The sequence below is a fragment of the Lampetra planeri genome, chromosome 48 (assembly GCF_965212315.1).
Source record: "Lampetra planeri chromosome 48, kcLamPlan1.2.h2, whole genome shotgun sequence".
NCBI classification, from domain to species: Eukaryota; Metazoa; Chordata; class Hyperoartia; order Petromyzontiformes; family Petromyzontidae; genus Lampetra; species Lampetra planeri.
The window spans coordinates 6,751,624-6,779,065 of NC_136154.1; the positions used below are offsets into that span (position 1 = coordinate 6,751,624).

Consider the following 27,442-nt stretch of genomic DNA (forward strand, 5'->3'; position numbering starts at 1 on the left):
CGTCGGCGTGCGCGAGTCGTAGCTAGTCGTGACGTCAGAACGCTCGTAGCGGAGTCGTGACGTCAGAACGCTCGTCGTAGCGAGTCGTGACGTCAGAACGCTCGTCGGCGCGAGCCGTGACGTCACCGGCGTGCGCCGTTTCGCTGTGGAGCGAGGCGGGAGAGCGGTGGCGCAGCGGTTGCGGCAGTGACCGCGAACGAAGCCGCCTCAAGAGACCCGGTTCGACTCCCCCCGCGTGCCCAGCGGGGCCTGCGGCTCACGGCCACCGTCACCGCCACGAGCCGCCTCCTCCACAACCACCACAAACACCTCCTCCATCCACGACCACCACCTTCACTATCACCACCTCCTCCACAACCACCACAAACACTACCAACAACAACCGCCATTCGCCACTAAGTGGCGGTGACGTCACCACGACGCTTGTGCCAGGCCATGTGCACCTTGAGGCCACGTGAAGTGTCGAACGCCCGCTGGCAGGAGGTCACGGGGCAGACCCAGGTGCCACGGGTCGACTGACCGAGATGACCGAGATGACTGGCTGATGCACCACCTGTGCCCCCTACTGTGCCAACTTGCTGTGCTTTAGCCACCCGGCGCTCCGCTCGTTGTTGTGAGCGTCGCTCCTCCGCCCTCCGTTGTTGTTGGAGGGCGACTGCCTCCAACTGCCCAGTAGCGTCCTTCACGAGCCTCCTCCACTGAGGCCGATCTTGACACCGCTGGTACCAGTCATCGGCAAGTCCACTCAGCTCCACGTCCTCCTGTACCACATCACTCCATCTCTTCTCTAGCCCGTGCCGCGCCCGTTTAGCCCCCTCGATCCGGCCGAACAAAAGCTGTTTAGGCATGCGGTGGCTGGGCATGCGGGCTACATGACCCAGCCAACGCAGCCTTGCCTGCCGGAGGAGCTCACTGATGGGACTTTGCCCAGATCTTTCAAGGACTTGTGAGCTCCTCACACAATCCAGCCTGGTTAAACCCAGGATGGATCGTAGGCAGGCCAGCCTAAATGTTTCCAACCGGCGAAGATGCTCCACTAGGGGGGTCCACGTTTCGCAAGTGTAGCAACGCTCACGACTCGTTCACACCGGAGTTGGAGGCACACTTGTTTATTTTACACCAACGTTGTGACATACACATTTGAGGGGGTATCGGCCCCCTCACCCGTCTATCTGAGGACACACCTCTCTAGCTAACCCTAGCCTGCCTCTGAGTCCTCCACTAATGGGCTAGGGGAGGCTATCTTGGCCCGACACTGGTCAGTCGGGCCCGGTACCCAGAGTCCAGACCAGCACTGGCTCTGGCTCTGGTACCACGCCACTGGCTCGAGCCTGCGCGGTCCTGATAAGGACGGCGTACCAGGGGGAGTCCAGGGCTCTATCTCAGACGTCTTCCGCCTCCTCTTCTTTAGCTAAACATCACTCCCGAGCCCTTCGATACAATCCCCTTTTATACCCCACCCCTCCCTGAGGGGTGGGGCCCCGGGGGATCATAACGACCGAATCGACCCCCCAGGGTGTCTGGCGCGGACGTCGCAGAGGGCACCTGCTTGTGCACACATGTAGCCCCGCCTACTGTGTTTGTTTACCATAGGCTGCCATGCATAACGGGCTCTCTCTCTAACACCCCTACATCACTCCCCCCCGCATAGCATGCAGCCGTCCCGGCTGCCAACATACAAAAATTTGACAATAAAGGTGCCTTCACCCCCTGACCGCGCGTGTGCCTCACTATTTTTGAACAATAACAGGAACCAGAACAAGAACGCAACAACAAGATGAGAAACAACCCGACGCACCCCCCCCGAATAAATACGAATTCCGTAAAAAAAAACAGCTTATATACAACCAGCAGGGAACCCACCCCGCACACACAACAAACGGTGAACCCAGCATATGTACATCCGAGGAGCGGGAAACACACCATCCACACAACACCCAATAAACACAACAGCTATGTACACATTTTCCGGCCTCACAACAGTTTGCGCATTTTAGCGCGCGTCCTTGCAGCGGGCCCCTCACACGGGGTAACCCCGCGTGGCGGACCATCAGGTGGCGACTGTCCGTCTTGAGGTGAGCATTCCTCTGACTCCGCGTGACCCTCGGCATCCGCAGGAGGGGTGATCGGGCGTGAGCCCGTCACTCCTGATGCTCCTGAAGGTGGCACAGCCGGCAAGGCATTAGGTGAGAGCGACGGAGACGGACCCAGCAAGTCGGCCGACCCCCCACATGTTTGGCCACGCGCGTGTGAAGTGGGGTTGTGTACCGCAGCGAAGGGTTTTAATCTGGAGGGGTGCACGAACCATCGCCGCTTCCCCCACTTGATGCGCACGCACTGCGGACGTAACACCTCCACCACTTCCACAGGGCCCCGCCACGGCCGCACAAGTTTAGAGGAGGTTGCCAGTGGCACCTGGGGGCAGTGCAACCATGCCTTGTCCCCCGGCTTCCACTGCAGCATGTGCGCTCGACTCAATCTGAGGCGCTCATTTGCCTTCTGACGGAGGTCAGAGTTTTGCATTGCAGCATCCCGTGCCTCGGTCAATTTGTCCAGATTAAATTTAACGTGGTCAGCCAGATTAGTTTTTCCCTGCGGCACGGGGATCCGCAACTGGGCACGAACAGGCGGGTCTGGTTCTCGGCCGTACATGAGGTAAAAGGGAGAAAACCCCGTAGCCGCATGGGGTGCCATCCGGTACGCCGCCAAGACCCCCTGAATTTGTAGGTCCCAATCCGTTTGCGAGTCCGAAACTTGTTGTGATAACATGGACGAGATGGTGCGATGCAAACGTTCGACCATCCCGTCAGTTTGTGGGTGATATGGGGAGGTCCGAATTTTCTTTGTGCCCAGGAGATCGCAGACTTGTCTGAGTAGTTTACCGGAAAAATTTCTGCCCTGGTCGGTCAGCAGCCTCTCCGGAGCACCTTTGTCCAGGACATAACCCTGAACAAAGGCCTCCACGATGGCTGCTGCCGACTGGTTGGCCAAAGGCCAGGCCATAGGCCAGCGTGTAAAATACTCGACACCCGTCAACAAATATCTATTCCCTCTGGGGGTGGCGGGGAATGGTCCCAAAATGTCCAGAGCGACCAGCTCGTTTATCCTGGACACTTTGATCGATTGCAAGGGCGGGTTAGACTCTCGTGCCGGCGGTTTGCGTTGTGCACATTGAGGGCACGATCCCAACAAATCCCCCACATCCCTCGTCATGCCAGGCCAGTAAAAATCAAGTTGCAGCAAGGCGAGAGTCTTTTGGGTCCCCAGGTGTAGGAGGCGCTCATGAGCGGCCCATACCACCCTACCCCGCAACCCAGTAGGGACAACCAGCCGATGTCGACGTGACTTCCCGTCCCAATGCATTAGCAGACCTTGGCACATTTCCCATGCGTCGGAACCACCACTTTTTCCCCCCGCCGCACCGCCAACGCGACGTCGCCACCCGAGGAGGGAGACATCCTCCATCTGGAGGCGCCCCCATTCAATGACGGGCAACCCCAACAGGGAATCTTTGCCCTGCTGTTCGATTGAATTAGGAACCATTGCATCGTCGTCGTTGGCGGCCGCCAAGACAGGTACCGATGTGTCCCCTGGAGGCCTGCAACGTCCAGACCCCAGGAGGCATGCACACTCGGAGGTGGTTGGCAAGCGTGACAGAGCGTCCGCGTTGGTGTGGCGAACGCCCTTACGGTATGTGGTTTGGAAATCGTAATCCTGGAGGACCTCCAACCATCGGGACAATTGTCCCGATGGCTGTTGAACCCTCAGGGCGTACTGCAGTGCCGCATGATCTGTGCGGACGGTGAAATGCCGACCGTACAGATATGGGCGATACTGTTGGACGAAATGGACAATTGCCAACAGTTCCCTACGGGTGACACAATACCGTTGCTCCGCTGGAGACAACACCCGACTGCCGTACGCAACCACATGTTCCACGCCGTCAACCACCTGGGAGAGCACGCCCCCAATACCCGTGTTGCTCGCATCGGTGTCGAGCAAGAACGGTTTTGAAAAATCAGGGTAAATCAGGGGAGGAGCGTTTACCAAAGCATCCCGAAGGGAGCAAAAAGCAGCCTCCTCCTCCTGACCCCAGCAAAACCGAACCCCTTTAGATGTTAAAGCATGTAGGGGTTTGGCGATAGTCGCAAAATTAGCGACGAAGCGTCTATAATACGACGCAAACCCAATAAAACTCCTAACCTCTCCCACTGAGGTGGGAGTCGGCCAGGAGCTTACACACTGCGTTTTGGCGGGATCGGTAGAAATACCTGAGCGCCCCACGATGTGCCCCAAATAACGCACCGACTCGCGTAACAAATGGCATTTTTGGGGCTTAAATTTCAAATTAGCAGCCCGCATCTTTAGGAAAACCGCCCGCAACCTCTGGAGATGTTCCTCAAAAGTTTTGCCAAAGACAATGACGTCATCCAAATAAATCAGGCACGACTCCCATTGCAATCCAGCCAAAACCAATTCCATCAACCGCTGGAAAGTTGCCGGCGCTGAGTGTAAGCCCATCGGCAACCGGTTGAATTGAAACAGGCCGTGCGGAGTACGGAAAGCAGTTTTAGGCTTTGAATCATCGTCCAGAGGAAGCTGCCAGAATCCCGAAAGTAAGTCCAATGTGGAGAAGAATCGCGCTCCCGCCAAGGCGTCAAGCGATTCGTCCATCCGTGGGAGCGGGTATGCGTCGGCAACCGTAATTTTATTAAGGCGCCGAAAGTCAACGCAAAACCGCAACGAACCGTCCTGCTTCTTAACCAGGACGATCGGCGCTCCCCAAGGGCTGTTGGAGGGAGAAATTATGTCGGCGGCTAGCATGTCATCAACAGCCGATTTGACATGGTCCTTTTCGGCGGGACTCAACCGAAAAGGATTTTGGCGTATTGGCGCGCTGTCACCCGTATCAATATGGTGACGCAGCAGATGAGTGCAGCCCAAATCGTATTTATCCCGACTGAAAACGTCGGAAAATTCCCTCAGTAGTGTCTTAAGACGTTGGCGCTCTAAATTTGACAGGTCCGTCGATCCCGCGCAAAGCGCCTCGAGCCACCCTTCATCGCTGTCTGAATGTGGTCGCGGTGCAGGGGCAGCGCCGACATGACTCGCGACGGGTTCCTCACAGGGCACCGGCGTTGCGTGAGCAAGCACGGTCCCCTGTGGGACCACCACCGTCTGCGAGCCCACATTGAGGACCGCGATGAAGGGTTCTCCATCCCCTCTCACTATGGTCTGGGCCGGGAGTAAATTAGGTCCACTGACCCCGGCCCTAGACGGTCCCAGCAAAACCCCTTGAGCCCCAATGCCCTTAGCGAAGGGCCGCCGAAGTCTCAAAGGAATTAACATTTGCGCCCCCGGAGGAACGCGCACCGTTCTATCTACGAACGCCGGCACCGTCGCGAACGCCGTCCGGCTCGTAGCGGGGGATGGCAAAAACGCCATGCGTCGGCCCGATGGGAGCTCAATGCATCCCTGATCGATTAATATCCTAATCGGCATTTTGGCCAGGAAATCCGTCCCCAGCAGGCACGGAACCGCCAGCGAGGAGGAAACAAAAATCGGCCCAGATAATTTAATATCCCCGACACAAATTTGGGCTCGAATTTGTCCGATGATGCCAAGTGAACCCCCGTTAGCAGCAAAGAATGGCACATTAACAGGCATCAAAGGACGGCTCTGGGCAGGGAGAATGTTATAAATCAACTCCGAAATAATGGTCGCCGATGCTCCTGTATCGACCAGGATGCGCACCTCGACCCCATCGATGTGACCCACAACGGCCGACGACCCCGATGACGCGGCTACAACCCGATGGGCCAACACGGACCACTGGCTGGGTTCAATGTGAGTACCCAGAGCGGTGCGTGTTGGTGCCATGGTACGCGGTATTTGCCCCCCCTTCGCTGCGGTGTTCGAGTGTGTGACGGGCGTGTGCGTGGGCCAAACATGAGGGGTGCCGCGACTCGCCGGATTATGATGGTGGAGCTTGTGACGAGGGCCGGCGTCCCGTTGAGGTGTCGTTCCGCGCTGCCGAGGAGAGCGGCACCCCGAGGCGACGTGGCCCCGGATGCCGCAGTTATAACAGCGTGGAAGCGCTGGTGGCGACGATGGACGTTGTAGACGGCTTGAATCGGCCCGGTCCTCCCGCGCTCCCGCTCCGTGCTGCCGTCGATGGTTGATGGCGCAAACCTCTTCCGCCGGGAGGGTGGCCGCAGCGACGGCGCGCCCGCTCGCCGCCTTGCTGGCCTTCCGTCGTTGAGAGGACAGGTTTGCGTGGAGGAGACGGGCCGCTTGGAGGGAGCACATTTCTGCATCGTCCTGTGCGACAATGACGATGTCTAAGTCGTCCGCCAGCAAAAGTATCTTTTCTGTCACCATGGCGTCGATCCCCTCGTCGTCCATTCGTGGAAAGGCTTCCTTTGCCAGCGCCAGGAGGCTTGTACGGTACGCCAGGGGCGACTCCTTCGTCCCCCGCTGGCGATCGTAAAAGAGTTGACGACAGTCCGATGGTGGCCCATACACAGCGGACAGCACTTGCATCGCCTTCCGCAGCGTGGAACGCCTCTCCTTCGTTGCCGATGTTAGTGTGGCGAGGGCGTCGCTGTCGAGGAGTGCTGGCAGTGCTCGGAGAGCCTCGGCGTCTGTCCACTGTGCCATCTCCTGGTGAGCGAGGAAGCGCCGCTGGAAGCCGCCCCAGTCGCCCTCCTCGCCCACAAATTCTTTGAGCGGCGGCAGTCGCTGATGTAAGGCAGCGGCTGCAGAGGACGATCGCGCTCCCTCGTCTCCCTCACTCGACTCAGCGTCGGCCCGAAGCAGCGATGGCATCGCCGGTCGCACCCGTGGTGACGCGGCAGGCACTGTACTCCCGCCGTTGGACGCGATGCTTAGAGCGGCCACGCCCTCAACAGCAGCTGCGGCGATGGCGGGAGTTTCAAAATGTTGCTCCGTTGAAATGGCGGGAAGGCGCTGTGGTCGTTGGCTGCTGTCGCCTCGTGGCGGTCCCGCAGCCCCCAGCCGCGTGATGTTGTCGAGCATGGCGGCTGCGGCGTACAGCAGCTCGGCCAGCTTCGCGTGCGCCTGCCTCAGCCCCTCCGTCGACGGCTCCCCTTCCTCCAGCTGCTGTGGCGTGGGTGCACCCAGCCCCGGCTGCTCGATGGCATCTTCAGCCATCTCGGGCCCTCCGACTGCAGCGGTGTCCTCCGCCCCTGGTACTCCGACTCGAGTCGTCCGGCGTGTATCCATGTTCGTACTTTGTTTCACTTCTGACACCAGATGTAGCAACGCTCACGACTCGTTCACACCGGAGTTGGAGGCACACTTGTTTATTTTACACCAACGTTGTGACATACACATTTGAGGGGGTATCGGCCCCCTCACCCGTCTATCTGAGGACACACCTCTCTAGCTAACCCTAGCCTGCCTCTGAGTCCTCCACTAATGGGCTAGGGGAGGCTATCTTGGCCCGACACTGGTCAGTCGGGCCCGGTACCCAGAGTCCAGACCAGCACTGGCTCTGGCTCTGGTACCACGCCACTGGCTCGAGCCTGCGCGGTCCTGATAAGGACGGCGTACCAGGGGGAGTCCAGGGCTCTATCTCAGACGTCTTCCGCCTCCTCTTCTTTAGCTAAACATCACTCCCGAGCCCTTCGATACAATCCCCTTTTATACCCCACCCCTCCCTGAGGGGTGGGGCCCCGGGGGATCATAACGACCGAATCGACCCCCCAGGGTGTCTGGCGCGGACGTCGCAGAGGGCACCTGCTTGTGCACACATGTAGCCCCGCCTACTGTGTTTGTTTACCATAGGCTGCCATGCATAACGGGCTCTCTCTCTAACACCCCTACACAAGCATAGAGAAGGGAGGGAATGACCGTGGCCGAGAAGACCTGAAGCTTCGTGCGGAGCGACAGACCAGGTAGCTTCCACACAGCGTTACGCAACCGATGAAAAGATATTGCCGCTCGACTGATTCGGAGTGAGACCTCTGCTGATAAACTGGAGCCGGTCATGAGCACACTGCCCAGGTATGGGAAACTCTCTACTCTCTCCACAACTGCCCCATCACCGATTGGGAGTTGTGGGGGCGGAGTGCCCGATGGTACAAAATACCCAGGCAGGTGCTTAGTTTTGGTGGGGCTGATGGTAAGGCCCCACCTCTTAGTGGCACGCTCCAGTCTCAGCAGCAGCGTCTCCAACTCCTCTTCTGAATGAGCAGCTATTACCAAATCATCGGCATACATAACGTGGTTGACCAATAGGGAGCCATCCCTTGATCGCACCCGGGCGTCGATCAGCCTCCCATTGTATCTGTACCAAATGGTAATTCCCCCGGTACAGCTATTGAAGGCTTCACGAACTACGCAGTCGAAATAGATGTTAAATAATGTGGGAGCCAGAGGACATCCCTGTCGCACCCCAAGGTGTACAGGGAAAGGCTCCGACTCCCGGCCACGTAGTTTTACCCGGGCCCGCTCACCATCATGAAGGTCCTTAATGATCGTGAGCAGAGGGTCAGGGACTCCGAAAGCACGAAGAACAACCCAGAGCCCAGTCCTACTGATGGTATCATAGGCCTTGACCAGGTCAATAAAGCAGAGATGTAGGTCTTTTTGGAATTCCCTACACCTCTGCTGTAGCAGACGGACAGAAAATATGGCATCTGTGCAGGACCGCCCTTTCCTGAAACCACATTGGGGCTCCGCAAGCCTCTCCTCAGCATGCCTAGCAAGGCGATGTTGAATAATCCTTGCCAGGACCTTACCCGGCACACTGAGGAGTGAGATGCCCCTGTAGTTGTTACAGTCGGTACGGTCCCCCTTCTTAAAGAGGGGGACCACCAGGGCATCCTTCCAGTCCTGCGGAACCCGTCCAGTGGTCCAGACTGTTGTTATGATGTCATATAGGGCAGTCTGTGCACAAACGCCACCCTCCCTCAGCATTTCGCCTGGGAGATCATCTCTGCCCGGTGCCTTCCCTGGTCTCAGACTCCGGATCGCCCTCAGTACTTCCTCAACAGCCGGTACCTCAGCCAGCCACTCACAGGGGGTGACCTCTTCCAATATTTGAGGCACCGCAGCCTCAGCAGGGTTATCCCCACTTTGTGCCATGATGTTTTCCTGGCTGAGAGATTTTCCCTCCCCCAGGACCTCACAGAAATGCTCAGCAAATCTGCAAACCTGTTCCTGGGGGTCGGAGATTGGATCACCGTTTTTTCCTCTAATGATGGTAATAGGTGTGGCGCTGCAGGTTACTTTTTTGATGGAGTTAAATAGTGATTTGTGATCGCGGGCCACTGAGGCAGACTCCATCTCCTCAGCAACCCGCGACCACCACCCATCCTTACAGCGCCTCACGGCTCTCCGAACCTCCGAGCGAAGACTGCGGTAAACCTCCTCATTCTCTGACGTGGGATGCTGTAGGCGATGAGAGTGGGCCTGTCGCTTTTTCTCAATTAACCTGAACACCTCCTCCGTCAGCCAGGGTTCCCGGGGAGGTCTGGACCGCGTACCCAAAGCAGCCATTGCAGCTGCATGAGTCACAGTCTTAAACCTCGCCCATTTACCCTCGACATCAGGTGGAGTGGGGGACGATGCCAACCCCAGCTGCAAGCGATGATGAAATTCTCGCTTGCAACTTTCATCAGCTAACTTAGACCAGGCCACTTTTGGTTGGAATGGGATCCTGGGTGTACACCCACCACCGGAGTGGAAGAATGGCAGGCGCATCTTACAGATGACTAGTCGATGGTCAGAGGGCAGATCAGCTCCACGGTAGGTCCTGGTGTCAAGGACATGGGCTCGCATCCGCTGGTCCGTCACTACGTAGTCCAGCAGATGTTCTTGCTTGGACCCGGCATGCATCCATGATGTTGTGTGGATGCGCCGATGCCGGAAGAGCGTGTTGGTAATTACAAGCCCATGGGCTGCACAAAAATCTAGCAGCCTCCTACCGTTATTATTGAGCTGATCTGGCCCATGCCTTCCAATCACTCCAGACCAGGTGCCAGTATCATGACCAACTCGGGCATTGAAGTCACCCAACAAGATGACTCTGTCCCGAGTGGCCACTTTAGCCAGCACCTGTGACAGGAGGTCATAGAAAGCGTCCGACTCATCGGCTTTGCCTGCATCCCTCCACAGATGTTCGTCTTCGGTGGGGGCATAAGTAACCACGACCACCACTCCTCGCCTCTGGTTGATGGGAAGGCGAGCCCAAAGTATCCTGGGGCTTACAGCTTCCCACACCTCACCGCCACGCTCCCACGCCCCCTTCATTCTTTTGTTCAGAAGAAGAGCCACACCCTGTTGTTTGGCAGTCTCCTGCCCCGAGTAGAGGACTGTCCACCCCTCATGGTGGCAGGAGCCAGAACCGGTCCACCGGACCTCCTGAATGCCACAGAGATCCAGGCGGTACCGGTCCAGCTCCCGACAGAGGAGTGGCAGCCTCTCCTCCGCAGTGAGCGTTCGAACATTCCACGTGGCCATCCGCAATGGTTTTTCGTTGTTTCTGGAGGAGCCCCGAGGGTTAAAATTCAATCTCCTGGCTCCGCCAAATGGGGTTTGGCCAGGAGACGTCATAAAAGCCTGACCCCCCGGGGCCTCCGGCACAAGCTTATTAATTACAGGTTTATGTTTACTTCGTAGTTTAGTGGTGGTTAATTGAAGGTGGAGGGGTTACCAGCCCCTCGCACCCGTCCAGAGCCCCCGTTTAGCCACTGTGGTGGTCACAGACGCCATGAGGGGAGAGGCCAATGGGCATTGGCCCTCCCCCCACAGCACTGCCCACGACAATGTTGCCCGTCCGGCACCGCGAGGAGGTAGGAGGTTGTTTTGCACAGACAAACACTACCACCACCACCACCACAAACACTACCACCACCACCACCTCCTCCACTACCACCACCAGCACCACCACTACAGACACTACCACCACCTCCACTACCACCACCACTACCACCACCTCCACTACCACCTCCTCCTCCACTACCACCACCACCTCCATCCACCACTACCACCGTCACCTCCTCCATCCACCACCACTACCACCACCACCTCCTCCTCCACTACCACCACCTCCATCCACCACTACCACCGTCACCTCCACTACCACCTCCACTACCACCACCACCTCCATCCACCACCACAAATACTACCAGCACAACCACCACCTCCACTAGCACCACCACCTCCACTACCACCACCACCTCCACTACCACAAACACTACCACCACCTCTTCCATCACCTCCTCCATCCACCACTACTACCACCACTTCCATCCACAAACACTACCAGCACCACCACCTCCACTACCACCACCACCTCCAACCACCACTACCACCACCTTCACTATCACCACCACCTCCAACACTACCACCACCACTACCATCACCACTACCACCATTACCATTACCACCACCACCTCCAACCACCACTACCACCTCCTCCATCCACCTCCACTACCACCACCTTCACTATCACCACCACCGCATCCACTACCACCACCACTACCACCACCTCCACTACGACCACCATCACCGCCACGAACCGCCTCCACTACCTCCACCACCACCGCCCCCTCTGTGTCGAATATTTGAATGCGGCCTTCCCTTACGTCGACTCAGCCTTAAACCAAGTGCAAGTTGGGTGGTGTGTGTGTGGTGTGTATGTGGTCTGTGTGTGTGTGTGGTCTGTGTGGTGTGTGTAGTCTGTGTGCGTGGTCTGTGTGGTGTGTGTAGTCTGTGTGCGTGGTCTGTGTGTGTGGTCTGTGTGTGTGTGTGATCTGTGTGTGTGTGGTGTGTGTGTAGTCTGTCTGTGTGTGTGGTGTGTATGTGGTCTGTGTGTGGTGTGTATGTGGTCTGTGTGTGTGTGGTCAGTGTGTGTGGTGTGTGTGTGGTCTGTATGTGTGTGTGGTCTGTGTGTGTGATCTGTCTGTGTGTGTGTGGTGTGTGTGTGGTCTGTCTGTGTGTGTGTGTGGTCTGTGTGTGTGTGTGGTCTGTGTGTGTGTGGTCTATACTCTTAGGTTTTTTTTCACTTGATGCAGTAATTTTAGCTGACGGTCCCACCTGATGACGGAGACTTGCGTTGCCTCTGAAACGTGATTTATTATTTTATTACTATTATTACTTTTGAGAATCCGAGTGTCTCTGTGTCTGTATTTTTCTCAGTGTCTCTGTGTGTATGTCTCTGAGAGTCCTTGTGTCTGTGTGTGTGTCTGTGTGTTTCTGTGCCTCTGTGTGTCTGTGAGTGTCTCTGTGTGTGTCTCTGTGTGTGTGTCTGTGTGTTTCTGTGCCTCTGCGTGTCTCTGTGTGTTTGTGAGTGTCTGTGTGCGTCTCTGTGTGTGTCTCTGTGTGTGTGTGCCTCTGTGCTTGTCTGTCTGTGCCTGCCTCTGTGGTGTCTGTGTGTGTGGGGAGCGGTAGTGTAGCGGTTAGCGTGCTACGAGCGAGTTCGTCAATATCGTTGATGATGTAAAAGTGCATCATAGCTCCACCATTGGAACCTCATTTGCCAGTAGCAAAATATGAAAAAAAATGTTTACCCTTTTATATGGCAACAAAACTGACACCTTTTTTACACAAGGAGTCATGTTTGCATAGACAACAATACCTGCGGTCGGAATGCAAACAAAAACATAACTCTGATAATGTATGCACTGTCCTTGAAGTTGATCGGTCCACACCCAAGACAGCTTTCCTTAGAGCCTAGTCTCACTCACCCAACCACCCAATCGCTCTCCACTGTGTGCGTCCGTGACGTCACACCCTATTCCCAGTCGCCGTTACGGTGACATGACGTCACTTGGGCGCCGCCGGTGTGTGGGGGTGGACGTCACGCACGAGCTGGCTGGATTGACGTCACCGGCGAGACGACAACCGCGTCCTGGACCACCTGCCCCCTAGGTCGACTCAGCCTCAAATGTGTTACGTGGTTGAGCCGTGGTGTGTATCGTAGTCGTTAAACATCGCCCCTGGGGGGGGGGGGGCGGAGAGACAAAGGCGGCCGGGCGAGCGTGGTGCTGACCACCCACACCACCCCCCCCCTTCTGTGTCGTGTGCCACTTGCCCCGACATTCTGGTGAGGCTATACCGGGTGGCGCGCGTGGGTGGGCGCCTTTGTCTTTGTGTGAGTTGGGGAGCGGTGGTGCAGCGGTTAGCGCAGCGCTGCCGCCCTACGGACCCTGCAGGGTCCCGGGTTCGATTGCCCTGCTCACGGCTGGGACTCCCCTAGGTTGACTCGGTCTCAAATGAGTACGCGGCTCGGTGTGTAGTAGTCGACATCGGAGATACAAAGGCGGTCGGGCGTGGTGCTGGCCACCCACCTCATGCTCGCTAACAGCACTTGCCCCTGCAGCCTGCTCAAGGCTACCCGGGGGATCTTTGTCTGTGTATAGGTCCTGCTGCTACTCGCTACTAACAGCACTTGCCCCTACAGCCCTGCTAGAGGCTACACGGGTGATCTTTGTGTATAGCTGCAGCTGCTACTCGCTACTAACAGCACTTACCCCTGCAGCCTGCTAGAGGCTACACGGGGGACCTTTGTCTGTGTACAGGTGCTGCTGCTACTCGCTACCAACAGCACTTGCCCCTACAGCCTGCTCAAGGCTACCCGGGGGATCTTTGTCTGTGTATAGGTTCTGCTGCTACTCGCTACTAACAGCACTTGCCCCTGCAGCCTGCTAGAGGCTACACGGGTGACCTTTGTCTGTGTATAGGTGCTGCTGCTACTCGCTACTAACAGCACTTGCCCCTGCAGCCTGCTAGAGACTACACGGGTGACCTTTGTCTGTGTATAGGTGCTGCTGCTACTCGCTACCAACAGCACTTGCCCCTACAGCCCTGCTAGAGGCTACACGGGGGACCTTTGTCTGTGTATAGGTGCTGCTGCTACTCGCTACCAACAGCACTTGCCCCAACAGCCTGCTCAAGGCTACACGGGGGACCTTTGTCTGTGTGTAGGTTCTGCTGCTACTCGCTACTAACAGCACTTGCCCCAACAGCCTGCTCAAGGCTACCTGGGGGATCTTTGTCTTTGTAAGTGAAAACAGCCACTGCATCGTGTGGCACTTTCGGATGCTGCGGATTGTGCGGCCGTCTGGAACGTTTTTTCCTTCCGATATTAGTGTACCACTGGGAGTTGCGATGCACTTGTAAATCATCGTCATCATCATCGAGATTGACAAACTATCTAGAACTGCTGCTTGTTGTTGTTGTGTTCCGTTTGTTGCGCGGTTGGCTATGTACAGTGCAATAAAGTTGAACATACATACTACACTACACACTACACTATACACTACACTATACACTACACTACTATACACTACACTACTATACACTACACTACTATACACTACACTATACACTACTATACACGACACTATACACTACTATACACTACACTATACACTACACACGACACTACTATACACTACACTACTACACTATATACTACACTATACACTACACTACTACACTATACACTACACTATACACTACATTATACACTACACACTACACTACTATACACTACACTACTATACACTACACTATACTATACACTACACTATACACTACACTATACACTACACTACTATTACACTGTGAGCGTCTGCCCTCTCTGTGTCCCGGCACTCACCACGAAGGCATCAACATCATTCCTGTTAATTCCCTTCCTCCGCCCTCCCCCAGCACCCAGAATGAACGACGAATCAGCGACGAGGCTCCACTGCCCGGTCTGCGACTGGGTAGTGGTCAGCCCGCCGGCGCTGGAGGACCACATGAAGCGTCACCGGGGCCGCACCGAACCGGTGATGTACCAGTGTCCCCACTGCCCGTACCGGACGGACAAACCCTTCAACTTGATGAGCCACCAGCGAACTCATGGCGGCGAGAGGCGCTACAAGTGCCGCGTGTGCGGGGAGGGGTTCGCCGAGCCGGAGGACTTCCGCTCCCACCAGCGGGTCCACGTGGAGGAGAGGCCTCACCGTTGTCCCGTGTGCAAGAAGGCCTTCGCCGAGCCGGAAGCTCTCCGCTCTCACCAGAGGTTCCACGCGGGCGAGAAGCCGTACCGCTGCGGCGTCTGCGGCATGGACTTCACCCGCGTCGACCACTTCCGCAGCCACCAGGTAATCCACACGGGTGAGAGGCCCTACGGGTGCACGGTCTGCGGCAAGAACTTCACGCGTTCGGACTACCTGCCGTACAAGTGCGACACGTGCGACATGGCCTTCCAGCGGTCCGGCGCCCTGAGCACGCACCGCAGGACGCACACGGGAGAGAGGCCGTACGCTTGCGGCACGTGCGGAAGGGCCTTCTCGGACCCCAGGGCCCTTCGTGCGCACGGCAGGGTCCACACGGGCGAGAGGCCCTACAGGTGCGCGGTGTGCAGGAGGACGTTCACGCAGCGGCGGGCCCTCGCGGTCCACCGCAGGACGCACACGGGAGAGAGGCCGTACGCGTGCGGCGCGTGCGGCCGTTCGTTCGCTCAGCGGAGGTCCCTCGTCGTGCATCAGAAGGTGCACGGGGCGGCGACGGCCGCGGCGGGGAAGGGGCCCCGCGGCGAGGGCGGAGAGGCGTCGACGATGCCGTCGGGCGGCGCTCCCGAGGGCGCAGACGGAGGGAGCGTGACGGGAAAGGGGAAACGCCGGGGGTGCATCGCGAGCAAGGGGGCGACGGCCGCCCTACCGGAGCCGCCTGACTCTGGGGGTGAGCGCGCGACTTTCCCCGGAGAGGCGGCGGCGAGCCCTCCTCCTCCTGCGTCCGCCGCGTCGGAAGAAGAACGCCGGGAAAAGCCCGCCGGCTTCGTCGAGACACGCCCGGAGGTAATGAAGGCGGAGAGCGGAGGCGGAGACGCCTCCTCGGCGAAGGTGAAGGAGGAACGGGAAGGGGACGTCGGAGGCTTCGAGGCGTGGCCGGGGGTGAAGGTGGAGCCCGGTGGCGAGGTCGTTCCGTGCCGCCCCCCCTCTCTGCCGATCGTGAAGCGGGAGCCGGAAGACGGCCACGGGAGCGAGACGGAGCCGCGGGTAAAGTTGGAACGCGGAGATCCGGACTCCTCCGTCTCCCTGTTGAGTGTGAAGCAGGAACCGGAGGAAATCCTCAGTTGAAACAAGGCCGAAGGAATGGGGTGGAGTTAGAACGTGGGGATCAAAATGCCTCTCCCTGCCAGCCGATCGTGAATCGGGAGTCCCAATGACTCACCCGGTAGTGGGACAACTGCCGAGGGGGACAGTTGGAACAACGGAGGTTCAGGACTCCTCCGTCTCCCTGTTGAGTGTGACGCGGGAACTGGAGGAAATCCTCAGTTGAGACAAGGCCGAAGGAATGGGGTGGAGTTAGAACGTGGGGATCAAGATGCCTCTCCCTGCAAGCCGATCGTGAATCGGGAGTCCCAATGACTCACCCGGTAGTGGGACAACTGCCGAGGGGGACAGTTGGAACAACGGAGGTTCAGAACTCCTCCGTCTCCCTGTTGAGTGTGAAGCGGAAACCGGAGGAAATCCTCAGTTGAGACACGGCCGAAGGAATGGGGTGGAGTTAGAACGTGGAGATCAAGATGCCTCTCCCTGCCAGCCGATCTTGAATCCCAATGATGGCCCTGATAAGCAGCTACATTTGGAGGCTTGCATCCGCTTTTCTCTCCGCCTGATTGAAGACCGCTTGTGTTATCTTTGAGTCTTCTTGGTTCTTTCGGTAAAGTCACGTAGAAGGGAAATAAAAAAATAATAAAACATAATAAAATAATTTTCACGACGTTTCGGCCACAACGCAAGCAGCCGTCCTCAGGTGAAGAACAGGTCTGTCGGAAAGACAGCGTCTGAATGAAACACCACCAGGCTTGGAGCGTATATTTAAGCTGGGTTGGAGGGGGAAGGGCGCCTTGACAAAGGAATTTGCATATCAACAGTTACGCTGCCAAGATTGGTGGTGTTCATTCAGACGCTGTCTTTCCGACAGACCTGTTCTTCACCTGAGGACGGCTGCTTGCGTTGTGGGACCGAAACGTCGTGAGAATTATTTTATAATGTTTTATTTGTATTATTTTATTATTTCCCTTCTACGTGACTGTACCGAAAGAACCAAGAAGATGAATCCCTGCAGTCACGAAAGCTTTAAATCGAAATTTATCTTTGAGTTTTTTGTTTTCTGTTTACGCGGCTTTAGCAAAAGAACCGAGAATATGAACGTCACATTTATCCCCCCCGTCGATTTAAGAAGAAAACGGGAGGGAGTCTGTGGCTGTCCGACTGATGATGCTGAGCTGGAATTACCGGCGAAACGTCACGGCTGCTCGAATCGTAAATGTTGTAGCTGGTTTACACTCCCCAACACACAACCTATACACTACACTATACACTACACTATACATTACTATACACTACACTATACACTACACTATATACTACACTATACACTACACTATACACTATGCACTACACTATACACTACACTATACACTACTATACACTACACTATACATGACTACACTATACACTGCACTATACACTGCACTATACACTACACTATACACTGCACTATACACTACACTATACACTGCACTATACACTACACTATACACTACTCTTTACACTAGACTACACACTACACTATACACTACACTATACACTACACTATACACTACACTATAATTGTAAATGTTGTAGTGGATGTATTCTTTAACACACAACTGATGTAGTGCTGTACTAGTATACTACACTATACACTACACTATACACTACACTATACACTACACTGTAAATGTAGTGGATGTATTCTTCAACACAAATAGTGTAGTGCTGTACTAGTATACTACGCTATACACTAAACTATACACGAATCTATACACCACTATACACTACACTATACACTACACTATACACTGCACTATACACTACACAATTGTTGTATACTACCCCTTTCTTCCAAAATTGATATATAATGAATGAAAACACACCAAAGCGCAGCAAACTGCAAAACACCAGGTGTTGTTAAGTAATGAACTGGAGGAGGGCTAGGATGGCAGAATTTGCAACCTTGCTTCAAGGAAAGATAAGGCCTGATAAACGGGCACATGTCACCCGTGCAGGCGGCAGAGACAGTGGGAGAGTCAGCCAGACATAGTTAAGGCAAAAAGCCCAACCATCCTGCATGGTTTTAAAGTAACGTCAAAATTCGAAATTCAACAACAGAGTAGGCTAAATTATCGATCCTCGCGCTCGCTCAAATTGGAGACCAGGCTGCGAGCTACATCAATGAACCATTGCCCATTTGCTAATCCAATACTGAATGTTAATATTACTGAAGTCAAAACGAATTCTATGACCTCAGCACATGGGCGAATAATAGGGCAGTGTCAACTCGAAGGCAATGGAAGGAAGCAGAGGCGCCTTTGTCTAAATCACAACCACAGAAAGCCAGGAATTATCACTGATTGTGTGTTTAGGGATTCCGAGCTAATTGGAACACGTGCACACAGGGAGGAGGTAGAAATACGCCTTGTTCTCCTGCAGCTGAGGGAGCAAAAGATAAAGGAAGTGGGTCAGCTCAAGGCTGGGTGCACAGGGGAGGGAGCTGATTAAGAATAACACTCCCAGAGCAGAAGGTTGGATGACCACAGTGAGACGAGAATAAGGGTGTTGTGTATCTCTCAAGGATGCAGACTCAGCTGAACAACGAGGCTGCGGGGGTCACCAGAAGTTCGTGTTCGCCTAGTTAAGACAAAAAGCTCAATTATTCTGTATTGCTATTAAAGTAACGTTAAAGTCGGAATTTAACAACAGGGTAGGCTAAAGTTATTGATATGAAATGTTATTTCCATATTTAATAATTTCTATACAACTCGACCCGAAGCATATGCGGGATGAATCACCACCAGATCGAATATAAATACATAATAAAAGAGCGATGTTAAACCCAGGGTCGGAGAGAAAGGGAGATCCCGGCCGTCTTTGTATCCCCGCAGCGCGGGATAGGAGTGTGTATACGCTCGGGGGAACACCTCCACTTGAGTCAAGCACCACGATGGGAAACGACAGACCTTAGGTTACATACAGAATCATAGCTGTGAAATGGTAAGGAACAAATGTTAACTTAAAACTTTTTTACCATTTCTTTGTGCGTTGGTGAGGGCCGGAGGGAGTGTTGCCCCTCCCTCCAGGTGGTGCAACACGGACAAAGACGCCTATGAGACGATTTGTAACGTCTGTGTTTTGGTTCATGAAGAAGGCCAGACAAGAGATAATATCGCACCCAGACAGAGAGACGACTTATGCACACAAGGACATACGGACGTACGGACACACACATGGACACACCTACCTACGGACAGATCCTGACACAGTAAATCGAAAGAAACCCCGCCTTGTGGGCAGGATCTAAAGGGATTTTTCGGCATAAAAGAAAGGACCCTGAGCATTGGAAACCAGCTCGACCGGGAGGGTCGACTCAGGAGCGAGCTGCGACCAGCGGGTCGGCTCGACTCATCTTCAGCTCGACCGGGAGGGTCGACTCAGGAGCGAGCTGCGACCAGCGGGTCGGCTCGACTCTTCAGCTCGTCTGGGACTCAGCCGAGTTCAATCGGCTCACCGGAGCCGGCTCTCGGGGCTCGACTCAAGCGGCTCCCCATCTCCTCTGCAGGCGGGCAAGACCCGCTTGACAGCTCAACTCGGCCTGCGTGGGTCAACCTCTGCCGAGTCGGAGGTCTCTGCTGCCGCCAGGGTCGCGGTTTGGCGACGAGGCTCCGTGCTCACCCTGGTCGACGACCCAACACTGCACGCTGCGAGCGAGCTGTGGGCGCCACCTACCGACCGGGTTCCGAACTGCGACAGCGTATCAACGGGTATCCGAACCATTTCACCACGTGGACAGGGGAGCGACTGATACGTATGACGCGCACCGCCCCCTCACCACACGACAACCAGGCGTGTGTTTGACATAAAGAACCGACTCCGAACACTGACTATTCAAGACAACTCTTACCACTCAAACACACTCGAACCCATAAGCCATCCGTGGCTGTGAAGGCATCACAACGAGACCGAGTGATGGCCATCCGTCGTTTATAAGAGTATTCGTAATTTTTATCTTTAATATTTAGTGGGCTGTACTCTTAATCGCATAAATTCCCAACAGATCCATCAATACGAATTGATTCTTGGCACCTCCTTCCGCCGAGCCACGCTCACGTGGGGAGTGGTGGCCCACCAGATCCTTATCAGGGGATCTGGTCCCCAATTAGTAAACTTAGTATAAGATAACGATCTTCGGGAAAGGAGCACCGTCGCAGGCCCTTACTCCGAGCCATTCTGTTGTCAGATAACCTGCCGATGTATCTGTTGAGATTGGTGCCTTTAAGAATAATAACTGTTTTTGATTGTGTTTTATCACCGTATAATCTTTCAAGTATCTTTCAGTCATAATCGCCGCACGTACTCGCATCCTCTACAGAATATTCAACTGTCCCGTGACTCAAGGTGCTAACAACGTGATAAGGGTTGCGTATGATCAATAAGGAGTGCGGTACTGCGTGAACAATATTGAGTATAATCATTCATTAACGTTAAGGTTTTTCTTAGCATAGTATTTGCATATTTTAATGACTCTCTCTCTCTCACTAACAACCATCGCGTTATGCGGGATCCATGTGCCGTTGTCAAAGTGAAATCAGACAATCGTTGATGATACTGTATTGATGCCGTGTTGACGTTCCGGGATTGAGAGTTCGCATACTATATCATAGTTGAGGTTGAATTAGTAATAAATTGATTAATACAGAAGTGGTTGTGTGATTCTTTCCTGAAATCTATGCATAAGATCTGCTTCTGCGTTGAGATCTGAACTTGGTGACCTTAATAAACACACTAATACATACTCAGTAAATGTTAAAGCGATAACGGGGTGAACCGGGGACCTAAAATATAACCACGAATACCCACTCTGGGAATGTTAAAGCGAGAATGAGACGAACCTAGACAACGAGGCCGAGTTAATCTAAGTTAATCTTGCATACTTACACCACACCTGCATAACTGCATACGATTAATTGCCTTATTCCGATCGATAACCCACCCTCGTCACCGAGGCGGGGTCTGGTTATCATAACGACTTGCATTATCATAATTACACCCACTCGCATAATTACTACGATTACCTCTCGAATTGGCATAATTAAATGTGCATAATTACATAAATTAACATTTCCGGATAATTACACATTTGGCCAAATTTCATTTGATTATTATTATTTTCACTGAATATTCATAACCCACATATACAACATAATAATTTTACCCACGCACGCATACAACATAACAAATTTTGATAACCAACATATACAACACAATACACTACACTATACACTACACTATACACTGTACTATACACTGCACTATACACTACACTATACACTACACTATCATTGTAAATGTTGTAGTGGATGTATTATACAACACACAACCGGTGGAGTTCTGTAACTAGTATACTACACTATACACTACACTATACACGACACTATAATTGTAAATGTTGTAGTGGATGTATTCTACAACACACAACCGGTGGAGTTTTGTAACTAGTATACTACACTATACACTACACTATACACTACACTATAATTGTAAATGTTGTAGTGGATGTATTCTTCAACACACAACCGGTGCAGTGCTGGAACTAGTAAACTACACTATACACTACACTATACACTACACTATACACGACACTATATACTACACTATATTTGTAAATGTTGTCGTGGGTTTACTCTCCCAACACACAACCGGCGTAGCGCTGTAACCGGTAAAGAATTGGCCACGTTTTGTCGACGTGGGTTTAACTCTCCAACACACGCACACAACACGCGCGCGCTGTTGTTTTGCCCCCGATGTTCGAACATCGATATTGGTGCACGCGTTATTTATTAAACAATCGTAAAACACGGAGGCCCACGGAGTGAGTCTGTCACTTTGCCAGCGAGCGGTGGGTTATTGGCACGGATAGCAGCGGTGTTGAGTACGTCACCCGTGCCACCCGTCCCACCCGTGCCAACGTTTTCCACCCGTGCAAACCGTGCCAACGTTTTCCACCCGTCCAAACCGTGCCAACGTTTTCCACCCGTGCCAATGTTTTCCACCCGTGCCACCCGTGCCAACGTTGCCACCCGTGTAAACCGTGCCAACGTTTTTCACCCGTGCCACCCGTGCCAACGTTGCCAACCGCGCCAACCGTGCAAACGGGGTGGGGAACGTCCGGCCCGTGGGCTGTATAAGACCCGCGGAATCATTCGGGTTTGGCCCTGCCAAGGCAACCACAAGCGGGACTCGAAATTCAACAAATCTAGGAGGAAACCTGGAAAAGCAGTTGCGAGTAGCAGCGACATCATCAATACCAGCAGCTAACATCATCACCACGCCTCGCCAAAGAGAAGCAGTTCCAGCCCATCGCATTAGGGGTGAGTTAATGAAATGTTTGACCAAATCTCACGGGCGAATTTTTGAGTTGAGCATTTTGTATGGCCCGCGAATGATGTTATAGAAATATCCAAATGGCACTTGGCAGAAAAAAGGTTCCCCGCCATTGCAGTTTAACAACACATTCCTGCGGAGGGAGCTGGTAGGAACGTTGGGTTGCTCGGTCAATGGCCAGGGTCAACGGCGGCGTGGTGTATTCCGCAAATATGGCCGACTGTGAGGGCGGGCACAATCCGGCTTGAGTAGGTTAAACATTGAGTTTTATAAGGGCACCACGGGGTGACCAGCCCCTCCCCACCCAGCCCCACTCCTCCCACCCCCCACCCAGCCCCACCCAGCCCCACCCCACCCTCCCCACCCAGCCCACCCAGCCCCTCCCCACCCAGACCCTCCCCCACCCAGCCCCTCCCCACCCTCCCCACCCAGCCCCATCCCTCCCACCCCCCACCCAGCCCCACCCTCCCCACCCAGCCCCTCCCCACCCTATCATCCAACAGTGGATTGAAAATGGCTTAGTGATGATGACGTAGCCTGTTGTTGTGAACGTGACGTCACGTAACCATTTTGTCAGTTAAAGGGCATCGGTGCGACTCGTCCCTACGTCACTCGCTCGCGTACGCGAGACGTGACGTCAAAACGCCTGCCGTCGGTCGGCACGCGTGACGTCACATTGCCGTCGGCGTACGCGAACAGTGACGTCAGAACGCTCGTCGGCGTGCGCGAGTCGTAGCTAGTCGTGACGTCAGAACGCTCGTAGCGGAGTCGTGACGTCAGAACGCTCGTCGTAGCGAGTCGTGACGTCAGAACGCTCGTCGGCGCGAGCCGTGACGTCACCGGCGTGCGCCGTTTCGCTGTGGAGCGAGGCGGGAGAGCGGTGGCGCAGCGGTTGCGGCAGTGACCGCGAACGAAGCCGCCTCAAGAGACCCGGTTCGACTCCCCCCGCGTGCCCAGCGGGGCCTGCGGCTCACGGCCACCGTCACCGCCACGAGCCGCCTCCTCCACAACCACCACAAACACCTCCTCCATCCACGACCACCACCTTCACTATCACCACCTCCTCCACAACCACCACAAACACTACCACCACCACCACCACCACAAACACTACCACCACCACCACCTCCTCCACTACCACCACCAGCACCACCACTACAGACACTACCACCACCTCCACTACCACCACCACTACCACCACCTCCACTACCACCTCCTCCTCCACTACCACCACCACCTCCATCCACCACTACCACCGTCACCTCCTCCATCCACCACCACTACCACCACCACCTCCTCCTCCACTACCACCACCACCTCCATCCACCACTACCACCGTCACCTCCACTACCACCACCACCTCCATCCACCACCACAAATACTACCAGCACAACCACCACCTCCACTAGCACCACCACCTCCACTACCACAAACACTACCACCACCTCTTCCATCACCTCCTCCATCCACCACTACTACCACCACTTCCATCCACAAACACTACCAGCACCACCACCTCCACTACCACCACCACCTCCAACCACCACTACCACCACCTTCACTATCACCACCACCTCCAACACTACCACCACCACTACCATCACCACTACCACCATCACCACTACCACCACCTCCAACCACCACTACCACCTCCTCCATCCACCTCCACTACCACCACCTTCACTATCACCACCACCGCATCCACTACCACCACCACCACCTCCACTACGACCACCATCACCGCCACGAACCGCCTCCACTACCTCCACCACCACCGCCCCCTCTGTGTCGAATATTTGAATGCGGCCTTCCCTTACGTCGACTCAGCCTTAAACCAAGTGCAAGTTGGGTGGTGTGTGTGTGGTGTGTATGTGGTCTGTGTGTGTGTGGTGTGTGTGTGGGTGGTCTGTGTGTGTGTGGCCTGTGTGTATGGTGTGTATGTGGTCTGTGTGTGTGTGGTGTGTGTGTGTGGTCTGTGTGGTGTGTGTGTGGTCTGTGTGGTGTGTGTGTGGTCTGTGTGGTGTGTGTAGTCTGTGTGCGTGGTCTGTGTGGTGTGTGTAGTCTGTGTGCGTGGTCTGTGTGTGTGGTCTGTGTGTGTGTGTGATCTGTGTGTGTGTGGTGTGTGTGTAGTCTGTCTGTGTGTGTGGTGTGTATGTGGTCTGTGTGTGGTGTGTATGTGGTCTGTGTGTGTGTGGTCAGTGTGTGTGGTGTGTGTGTGGTCTGTATGTGTGTGTGGTCTGTGTGTGTGATCTGTCTGTGTGTGTGTGGTGTGTGTGTGGTCTGTCTGTGTGTGTGTGTGGTCTGTGTGTGTGTGTGGTCTGTGTGTGTGTGGTCTATACTCTTAGGTTTTTTTTCACTTGATGCAGTAATTTTAGCTGACGGTCCCACCTGATGACGGAGACTTGCGTTGCCTCCGAAACGTGATTTATTATTTTATTACTATTATTAGTTTTGAGAATCCGAGTGTCTCTGTGTCTGTATTTTTCTCAGTGTCTCTGTGTGTATGTCTCTGAGAGTCCTTGTGTCTGTGTGTGTGTCTGTGTGTTTCTGTGCCTCTGTGTGTCTGTGAGTGTCTGTGTGTGTCTCTGTGTGTGTCTCTGTGTGTGTGTCTGTGTGTTTCTGTGCCTCTGCGTGTCTCTGTGTGTTTGTGAGTGTCTGTGTGCGTCTCTGTGTGTGTCTCTGTGTGTGTGTGCCTCTGTGCTTGTCTGTCTGTGCCTGCCTCTGTGGTGTCTGTGTGTGTGGGGAGCGGTAGTGTAGGGGTTAGCGTGCTACGAGCGAGTTCGTCAATATCGTTGATGATGTAAAAGTGCATCATAGCTCCACCATTGGAACCTCATTTGCCAGTAGCAAAATATGAAAAAAAATTTTTACCCTTTTATATGGCAACAAAACTGACACCTTTTTTACACAAGGAGTCATGTTTGCATAGACAACAATACCTGCGGTCGGAATGCAAACAAAAAACATAACTCTGATAATGTATGCACTGTCCTTGAAGTTGATTGGTCCACACCCAAGACAGCTTTCCTTAGAGCCTAGTCTCACATGGTGTTGGCTCCCAGTGGCCTCCTAATATCACAAGGGAAGAGCGTTCCAGACGGCCGCAGAAGCAGCAGCGCATGTGAACGCACCGTCTTTGTTCGTCGGCCAGCCAAAAGTTGCCGCTCGCGTGATGATGGTTCCACGCTCCTTGACGAGATCAGCAGTGAGGTGTTGTGATCCATTTCCGGCGGCCAGCACTTTGTGCCAGAGGTCGCAATCGGTACCCGATACCCGTACCCTACCCGATACCCGGCTACCCGTACCCGGCCGGGTACGGGTACAGGTACCCGTTTGCGACCCTGGTGCGGCCGGGTACGGGTACGGGTAGGCCGTGAGTCAATGGTGAGTAACCGTTTGTCACTCATTTCCCAACGTTTTGTCTCTTCTCACAATTCAAGTTCCTAGAATCAACCCACCCGTGCCTGCAATATGGCATCATCCCAGAGGTCGCAATCGGGTACCCGTACCCTACACGATACCCGGCCGGGTACGGGTATCCGGGTATCGGGTAGGGTACGGGTACCCGTTTGCGACCCTGGTGCGGCCGGGTACGGGTAAGGAATCAAAACCAGTTTGCGACCTCTGCTTTGTGCGTGTAATGAGCGCGGCCTGATTAACGTGTTCGTTATTAAGGCTGCTTTGTGGAAGTGGCGACCGGAAGCTATTGGTGAGCCCAAAGCCGCCGCCGCCGCTGCGAGGATAAATGAATGCCCTTCTCGTGTCTGTGTTTTCTAGGTTCGTGCTAAACTGTGGTACTACACACGAAGGATTGAAGGGGAGGGAGGGGGATTCACTTCCGTCTCGTGCTCCCCCAAAATGAACGAAGACGATGAGGAGGAAGACACGAAGATCTTCTGCCCAGTCTGCAACTGGGTGGTGGTCAGCCTGCCCGCGCTGGAGGACCACATGAAGCGCCACAAGGGCTGGACGGAGCCCGCTCTCTTCCGATGCCCCCACTGCCCGTACAGCACGGACAAGGCGGTCGCCCTCATCAACCACCAGAGGACACACACGGGCGAGAAACCCTACGAGTGCAAGGTTTGCGGCGAGGCGTTCTCCGTGTCGGAGGACTTCCGCGTCCACCAGAGGGCGCACGCGGACGAAAAGCGTCACGTGTGTGCCGTGTGCGGCGACGCCTTCTCTTACGCGGAGGCGCTCGGCACGCACCAGCGGGTGCACGTGAGCGAGAAGCCCTACCAGTGCAGCGTGTGCGGCGCGGAGTTCACGCGCACCAACCACCTCCGCAGCCACAACCGGGTGCACACCAAGGAGAGGCCGTACCGGTGCTCGGCCTGCGGCAAGTCGTTCGCCCGCTCCGACAACCTCGTCACGCACCAGCGCGTGCACACGGGAGAGAGGCCCTACCGGTGCGGCGTTTGCGGCAAGGCGTTCACGCAGTCCGGCACGCTCGTCGTGCACGCCCGGATCCACGCGGGCGACGGCAAGCCGCGGAGGGGGGGGGGGCGCAAAGGCGAAGGCGGGTGGCGGCGAAGGCGGCCGCGTTCGTGGCGGGTGGAGGAGGACACAACTCGGGGCCGAAGGCGGAGCGCGACGGCCGGCCCACCGTGAAGGGGAAAGCCGAAGAGGAGGAGGAGGAAGAGGAGGAGGAAGAGGAGGAGGAAGAGGAGGAGGAAGAGGAGGAGGAAGAGGAGGAGGAAGAGGAGGAAGAGGAAGAAGTCGTCAAAGCGGACGTTCCAGCACCAGTTCCGGCACCAGTTCCGGCGCCAATTCCAGCGCCTTCCGTCGCTCCGTCCGTCGTGAATCAGGAAACCGAAGAGAGCCCTCGGCTGTGAGGCACGGCCGGCAGTCAAAGCAGAATCAGAAGGTCCGGTGCCTTCCCATAGCCCCAATCCGTCACGAAGTGGGAACTCCAAAGAGAGTCCTCAGCTGAGACGAGGTCGGCTTCGAAGGTACAGCCATTCAACTATGAAACTCTGTTCATTGTTAGC

At 54.9% G+C, this 27,442-nt stretch overlaps 1 protein-coding gene across 3 annotated transcripts; it reads left to right on the top strand.

Annotated features, from left to right (window-relative positions):
* Nucleotides 1–27,076, top strand: LOC144733620 (uncharacterized). 3 transcript variants are annotated; one of them, XM_078615644.1, is made up of 3 exons: nt 12,224–13,075; nt 14,686–15,122; nt 26,229–27,076. In XM_078615644.1, the coding sequence occupies exons 2-3, from the start codon at nt 14,694–14,696 to the stop codon at nt 27,060–27,062; spliced, it is 1,263 nt and encodes a 420-aa protein (XP_078471770.1). In that variant the 5' UTR covers nt 12,224–13,075; nt 14,686–14,693; the 3' UTR covers nt 27,063–27,076. The 3 variants fall into 3 exon arrangements, with proteins under 3 accessions (XP_078471769.1, XP_078471770.1, XP_078471768.1); XM_078615643.1 differs by lacking the exons at nt 12,224–13,075; nt 26,229–27,076 and adding an exon at nt 1–219 and having other exon boundaries at nt 14,686–20,768; XM_078615642.1 differs by lacking the exon at nt 26,229–27,076 and having other exon boundaries at nt 14,686–20,768.
* Nucleotides 27,077–27,442: the final 366 nt, after the last annotated feature.

Coding starts and splice junctions, on each gene's coding strand:
- LOC144733620 (XM_078615643.1), top strand. CDS start 14,694: ATGAACGACGAATCAGCGACGAGGCTCCACTGCCCGGTCTGCGACTGG.